Genomic DNA, 8,062 nt, shown 5'->3' with positions numbered 1-8,062 from the left:
GAGCTTTAGAGACAAACTGCTAGCTGACCGTAAGCAATATCTCAGAGACAATTCCATCTGCTACCGCTGTTGTGCTTCAACCACACACATTGCAAAAAACTGTGACAAAACCATAACATGTGCAGAATGTCAGAGCATCAAGCACGTCGAAGCCCTCCACCCAGGTCCATCACCATGGAAAGCAAAGCCACCCCCACCTACGTCAGAGAACGGCAGGGAGGGCAGTGAGAACCAGCAGCTTCCAGAGACAGTCTCCTCCAAGTGCACTGAGGTATGCGGTGAGGGGATGAGTGCTAGAGGTTGCTCCAAAATATGCTTAGTTAGTGTCTACCCACAAGGCCAGAGAGAAGCAGCAACCAGAGTATATGCTATCATTGACGAGCAAAGTAATAAATCCCTTGCACGTTCAGAATTCTTTGAGATGTTCAGCGACAATAGCACTCCATCTTCGTACACGCTCAAGACGTGTGCGGGCAGCATAGAGACTTCTGGAAGGAGAGCCTGTGGCTACATGCTGGAGTCACTGGATGAGAAGACCTGCGTCCCTCTCCCTGTCCTCATTGAATGCAATGAACTCCCGAACAACAGGTCTGAGATCCCAACACCTAGTGCAGCTTTGCATCACCCTCACCTGAGATGCTTAGCCAGTGAGATTCCCCCCTTAGACTCCAGTGCCCAGATACTGCTGTTGCTAGGGAGAGACATTTTGAGTATACACAAGATCAGAAAACAGATCAACGGCCCCGACAATGCCCCATTCGCTCAAAAGCTAGATATAGGCTGGGTGGTGATCGGAGATGTGTGCCTCGGCACAGCGCACCGCCCCTCCTCAGTCACTTCCCTCAAAACATGTGTCTTGGGAGATGGCCGCCCCAGCTACCTCACACCCTGCTCCAGTCACCTGCGTGTGAAAGACCCTCCACACAGCCACTCAATCCTTCATGATCTTCCATCTCAGCAAGCCGCTGCCCACACTGCTCCTCTGCTGCACAGGGACGACCTGGAGTCCTCCGTCTTCCACTGCACCGACAAAGATCACCAACCTGCTCCATCCATCGACGACCTCAACTTCCTGAAGATCATGGATACTGAGGTATGTCAAGATAGCACTCAAAGCTGGGTCGCACCCCTACCTTTTCGGACTCCGAGAGAACGTCTGCCAAACAACAGAGACTATGCCATGAAAAGACTCAAGTCAGTCTGCCACACACTAGAGAAGAAACCTGCCATGAAAGAACATTACATGCAGTTCATGCAAAAGATGATTGACAGTCAGCATGCAGAGATTGCCCCAGTCCTCCGAGAAGGACAAGAAAGCTGGTATTTGCCATCCTTCGGCATCTACCATCCCAAGAAACCCGAACAGATTCGAATAGTGTTCGATTCAAGTGCTCAGTATGAAGGGATTTCACTGAACAATGTCCTGCTCAAAGGCCCAGATCTGAAAAATGACCTGTTAGGCGTCCTCATCAGGTTCAGAAAAGAGAAAATTGCTGTGACTGCAGATATTCAACACATGTTTTACTGCTTTGTAGTCAAGGAGGAGCACAGAGACTACCTGAGGTTTCTGTGGTTCCGCGACAACAACTGGGACAGTGACATTGTGGACTACAGAATGCGTGTGCATGTGTTTGGCAACACACCGTCTCCTGCCGTAGCAATCTACTGCCTCAGGAGAGCAGCGAAAGAAGCAGAATCTGAATTTGGCTCTGATGTCAGAGCATTCATTGAGAGAGACTTTTATGTTGACGATGCTCTTAAAGGGGCATTTCAAAACTTTTAATCATTTTATTATGTACATTTGGGAAACGAGGGCCTTAGCAGGCAAAGTTTGAAAAAAAGACTCAGTCATGTTTTTGGGCAGTAGAATATAGAAAACTGACAGAGTTCCCTTACTACTCCCGTTGGTAAAAAAAATGCACAGGAAGAACATGCAAAACTCACCCGTCCAGAAATCGAGTCCAGTGGATTAATTTTATTTACAATGGAAATGTCCAGAGTTGGCAAAAGCTGTTGGTGTGCAACACTTCACCAGTGACTGTTTAAGACTCGGTCAGTCAGTGATAAAATGTTGCGATAAGGGCAGTCAACTATCTGCAAGAGGCAAAGAAACTGTAAGTATTTTAAAATTTATGCTGTTTTCATTGTGTGTAATGTTAGCTAATGCTAACAGCTTTTAGCGCGGACGAGTGAAGCTAACGAGTTATTGTTTGTTAGATGTGTAAATGAAACTTATATGGTGAGGTTAATTAACCACTGGTAGATGTCTATATTTTCCTGCTGCAAATTTTTATAGAGACTTACACAAGTTTAGCCATTAATTACCGGTAAATCCCCCCGGGCCGCCGTTGTTGCAGGGGGACTTACTGTTGTGAGCTTGGGGTTTAAGCACAACAGCTTTATTTTCGTTGTATTTGTAAATGTGCATGCTTTCAGAAGTAACTGTTACTATGTTTGTGTGTGTCGCTCTAAATAAGAATACGTAACGAGAACAACAAATCAAAGTTTTCTGGCATGCACCAGCTGTTTCCTTGTTAACTACAGACATTTAGACAGGAATAGTTAAGTAACGTTAAGTAACTATGTTAGTTACGATGCATCGGTACAAGGATGTTATTGTCGCCGCGACACAAAAACGGAATATAAACAAGGTCAGCATAGAATACGGGTACTATAATGTGATATCTAAACGAGACAGTTAGGTATTACGACTACAAGAACATGAGGCTAGAACTAACGATATAGCGACTGTGTTCATCATGGTTGATGATTCTTAAAACTTAGACAAGTACAGTGTCTGTTTAAACGAATAGCTAAATAACAGGACCTTATTGTTCAATGAAAACTAGTAGAGCATGACAGTCATTGTTAATCCGGATAAATCACAAAACAAATAATCAACAAGAACAGTTATTTGCTTTACGTATTTCGAGTATAAATATCACTGCTCTTGTGTTTAGGAAGCACATCGGCGCTGAAGGGTACATTTGATGAGCAGACAAACAACACGCCATTTGGAACCAGCTTTCAAGAAGCTCAACCTCATTTAGTACAGGTTAGTGACAAGTACTTATCATGTGATTTCTTGTTGTGTTCTGTTAATAGTAAAATATGATTGCTATCATTTTAGTTCGCATAAACAATAACATCATCTGTCGTTTTAAGGCAGAAACTGTTTCCGACATGTTGGTGTTAAGCTCTTAATCAACACCTATAAAGAAAGTAAGGAAGGAGGAGGAGGAAAGGAGACCCTTAGAAGGCAGTTCTGTGCGTAGGACAATGATTCAACATGACAACCAACCACGAGAAATTACGTAGTAAACATTTAACAATCATTGTGTTACATCCTACTATTGTAGCTTACTAGGACGATCTTGACATTTCTGTCAATGTTTGTGTTTATTGCAGATGGATCTACGCCTTCAAGACTCAACTAATGTTATGAGAACTGCTATGAGCTGTTTCAGGGGCCCTGTGTGTCAGGGAATGTGACATGCAGAAAAAATGGCACGTTTCTCGAGAACAGCGCGCATTGAGTTCAAGAAGGGAAGCAGCCTTTGACGGGACGTGTACGCCACTGGTGCCTTTTCTTTAAGCGAAAAGGTATGTATTTACACTAAACTATGAATAAAAAGGAATATAGCATAATGACAAATTTATATACACAATGTGTATTTGAAAAGTGATTACTGGGTGCGCGTCGTTTCTAAGATCTTCAAAATCTTAACCATGTAAAGACCCGCGATTGTACACAGGTGGAAGACGGCAAGACCAATTGACAGCTCAGACAAAATTGTCCGTGTGACGAAGACTCACCAGGTATGTAATACTTAAATAATCTTTTATATATATATAAATAAAACACAAAAATACTATTAATGTATATATAAAAATAATTACTTACTTAATTAAGTCAAATAGACAGAGGACACACTTTATTTACACGGTTAAGTGCATATAATCTGTAATTTACAGTGAGCTATACAATAATACATTTTATTGCTTTCTAAATAATAGAGTAATGAGGTTGAAGCTAAAGAAAAAGGCAAGAGGACCCTGGAGGAACGTGTTACAAGAAGATAACGACGTACAAAAAAGTTGAAATACAATTATAAAAAAAGTATTACGTTTATGTAATATAAGTTATTAAAATGTCTTTTTTTTTTTTTTTTTTTTTTTTTTTTTTTTTTTTTTTTTTTTTTTTTTTTTTTTTTTTTTTTTTTTGGTTTTGGGGGGGGTTTTTTTTTTTTTTTTTTTTAACATTAGGACACCAGGGAACTAGATTAACTTGTTGAAATAAGTATAATATGACTCCTTAAGTCGTTTGCAACAGAGTCCGAGGCCATAAGCGTGGTGAAGAGGGCACAGGAGTCGCTCTCCCACAACAGCCTCCGGTTGCACAAGATCACGTCAAACAGTGCAGCTGTCATGGCTGAATTCCCCCCGAAGACCGTGCAAGCAGCATCAAAGACCTGGACTTTGCCACTGATAACGTCCCCATGCAGCGCAGCCTGGGTATCAGCTGGAACATAGTCACAGACACATTCACCTTTCAAGTACAGCGAGATGACAAGCCTTTCACACGCAGAGGCGTGCTCTCAACCATAAACAGCATCTTCGACCCGCTCGGTTTTCTCTCACCCGTCACCATACAGGGGAGATCGTTGCTGAGAGAGCTGACCATGGAAAACGGTGAATGGGACTCGCCGTTACCTGGACACCTCCAAGCAGAGTGGGTGAGATGGAAGTCCTCCCTACAATGCCTTCAAGACATACAGATCCCCCGCTGCTACACATCTCTCTCCACCTCTGCAGCAAGCGCGAGAGAGTTGTGTGTGTTTGCGGATGCTTCAACCAAAGCAATCGCAGCAGTTGCCTACCTGAAGGTGACCGATGAAGATGAACGCTCCGAAATTGGATTCGTGCTTGGCAAAGCAAAGCTGGCACGAGACAATCCAGACTCGAACTCTGCGCAGCAGTCCTTGCTGTTGAGATAGCTGAGACTGTTGTGAGTAGCATGGTCTCACACATGAACTCTGTCACTTTCTATTCTGACAGCAAAGTCGTGTTAGGTTATATTAACAATGAGCAGAGAAGATTTTATGTTTATGTAAGCAATAGGGTCCAACGCATCAGACAAGCAACATCACCCCAACAGTGGAAGTATGTCCCCACAGAGCTCAACCCAGCCGATCATGGCTCCAGATCAGTTGCAGCTGCATCATTGAGAGACACCAATTGGCTGACCAGACCCGCCTTCCTTTCTGGTAAGCCTCCAGCTGATCATCCGTCACTGTTTGATCTAGTTGACCCAGAGTTAGACTCTGAGATCAGACCTCAGGTCGCAGTACTAGTCACTGAAACCACACAGCTCAGCTTAGGAACTGAGCGCTTCGAGCGTTTCTCAAAGTGGACTTCTGTGTTAAGAGCACTTGCGGTCTTGATTCACATAGCACAGTGTTTCAGGCAAACGGACAAAGACAACATATGCAGAGGGTGGCATACCTGTAAGAAAGCAATCACGCCAGAGAACCTGGAAAAAGCAAAGAAACTACTGATCAAGAACATGCAACAGGAAAGATATCCTAGTGAATTTAGCAACATTCAGAGTAAGTCAGACATTCCAAAACGGAACAACATTGCAAAGCTGCGCCCAGTGGTTGACAGCTGCGGACTTCTCAGAGTGGGAGGACGCATCACACAGTCTGGCCTTGAGATAAACCGCACCAATCCTCTCATCGTCCCAGCTCAGCATCACCTAACGACTCTCCTTGTGCGCCACCATCATGAGCAGGTAAAACACCAGGGCAGACACTTCACAGAGGGGGCCATCAGGGACGCTGGACTGTGGCTGGTGGGCGGAAAGAGGTGTATCAGAGGCACCCTGTCCCGGTGTGTCACCTGCAGGAGACTGCGTGGCAAACAAGAGCATCAGCTGATGGCAGATCTGCCTGCAGACCGGCTACAAGCTGCCCCACCGTTCACGTACGTCGGCCTGGATGTGTTTGGTCCATGGGAGGTCATCAGCCGCCGGACGAGAGGTGGACAAGCAAACAGCAAAAGGTGGGCAGTAATGTTCACCTGTCTGTGTGTGCGTGCTGTACACATTGAAGTGATAGAGACACTGAGTGTATCTAGTTTCATAAATGCTCTACGGAGATTTTTCTCCATCAGAGGCCCTGCTGCACAGATTAGGTCTGACAGAGGCACTAACTTTACTGGTGCGTCAAAAGAACTGAATCTGGAAGACGACGCAGACATGCAACGTTACCTACAAGACCAGCAATGCACATGGATTTTCAACCCCCCGCACGCCTCCCATATGGGAGGGGCCTGGGAGCGACTCATCGGAGTGGCCCGTCGCATCCTAGACTCCATGTTCTTGCAGCAACGCTTCTCTTCATTGACCCACGAGGTCCTCGTCACACTCATGGCAGAGGTTTGTGCAGTCATGAATGCGAGACCCCTGCTGCCTGTGTCAACTGACCCCGAGAACCCCCTCATACTCACCCCCTCCATGCTTCTGACGCAAAAGACAGGAGCCCCATCATCGCCTCCACCTGACTTTGGCAAGGCAGAGATCATTCGTCACCAGTGGAAGCTGGTACAATATCTCGCAGAGACATTTTGGCACAAATGGCAACGTGAATACCTGAGCACCCTGCAAAGTCGGGCCAAGTGGCAGGAAAAAAGGCCTAACTTGCAGGAAGGAGACATCATCTTGATGAAAGACAATGCAGTGCCAAGGAACCACTGGCCGATGGCAGTGGTCATCAAAACTTATCCCAGCAGAGACAATGTTGTCAGGACTGTAGATATCAGAGTGGTCCGCCAAGGCACTCCTAAAATGTACAAAAGACCAGTAACTGAACTTGTCTTACTTTTCTCTCCTAAACAGGATGTTACTTGTGTTTAAGTAAAGTGTGTGCATCTAAAAAGTAATAGGTGTGGTATCCTTAAGATACCAGGCAGGGAGTGTGTTGGTCTTAATGACCATTCATTCATTTTGTGTTTCTTGGTAAGACTTTCTTTGGCTATTTACAGTGCGTTAACGCCATCTATTGGCCACTTGCAGTAACGGCAGGTTTTGGTGTATGGTTTCTATTCCCGATGGTACTCTCGTTTTGAACGAGTTTTGTGTTCAGTCTTCCAGACCAAGTTGCGCTCTGTGTTGTGTCAATTCCTCTTACAAGTTTCTTCAAACCCCCGCACAGTCGTGTTTCCCACGGGGGCAATGCCGGTGAGTAACGCTGTGTGTAATATAAGGTGTTTTATATTAGCCGTTTTCTTAAGGAAATGAATGTGTTGCTACGAAGTGTAGATTCCTTTGTTTTCCATGTAATAGCGGCTCACGCTTAGTAGAAAACGATGTATGTGTTGCATTTGGATTTGGAAATGATTGGAAAAAGGCAATATGAGCTAAAAGGTACTTTTATTTGTGTTTACAGTTTTACAGCTTGTTTTTGCACTGCCGTGTGTAAAATAAAGGAGAGGAGAAAAAGACCTCGGGATAAAGCAGCATCTCTCTTCTTTGTTCACCTCACCTGGCTGTTTATACGCGCTGGATAACTAAATACGCAAACGTTTAGCGAGGCCAGTACAATCAGTATCAGGCTCAATGAAAATCAGAGCTATAGTTTGTGCAGTGGAAAGTCCAATGTTTAAGAGCTCATGTCTGGTATATGTGACCAGGGAAAGAGAGCAGAAAACAGAACAAATAAACAAAAACACAAACAGTACTAGAGAGCGCAGTAGTGAGGCAACCGTCCGTAGCACCATCTTGATCAGAAAACAACATGGAAACATTCTCAACTGTTTTTCTTAAAAGATAAAAACCACCTCAAGCGATTTTAAATGTTCTTTTTTAACTCAAGTCTAGTTTTTTTCAGACTTTCTATGAACCATATCTAATGCGATATGACAAAATGAACATGATTAATGTTAGCTGGCTACCAGCTACTGCTGGTGATCCTTTGGCTCACTTCCATTTCTTTAAAACACTGTGCACCAACTGTTTGAAGTGAGATAGTTTCCAGCTCTACAACTGTTTTTCACACAGGGT

At 44.3% G+C, this 8,062-nt stretch overlaps 1 protein-coding gene across 1 annotated transcript; it reads left to right on the top strand.

Moving 5' to 3' along the window:
- Positions 1 to 5,259: 5,259 nt before the first annotated feature.
- LOC127375251 (uncharacterized) lies at positions 5,260 to 7,104 on the top strand. The gene is made up of 2 exons (XM_051421256.1): positions 5,260 to 6,063; positions 6,175 to 7,104. Exons 1-2 carry the CDS (start codon positions 5,567 to 5,569, stop codon positions 6,914 to 6,916), a joined length of 1,239 nt encoding a protein of 412 aa, XP_051277216.1. The 5' UTR covers positions 5,260 to 5,566; the 3' UTR covers positions 6,917 to 7,104.
- Positions 7,105 to 8,062: the final 958 nt, after the last annotated feature.

Source organism: Dicentrarchus labrax, unplaced genomic scaffold (assembly GCF_905237075.1).
Source record: "Dicentrarchus labrax unplaced genomic scaffold, dlabrax2021, whole genome shotgun sequence".
Classification (NCBI taxonomy): domain Eukaryota; kingdom Metazoa; phylum Chordata; class Actinopteri; family Moronidae; genus Dicentrarchus; species Dicentrarchus labrax.
Note: the sequence above shows the minus strand (reverse complement) of the source record. Positions and strands in the feature narration are given on the sequence as shown.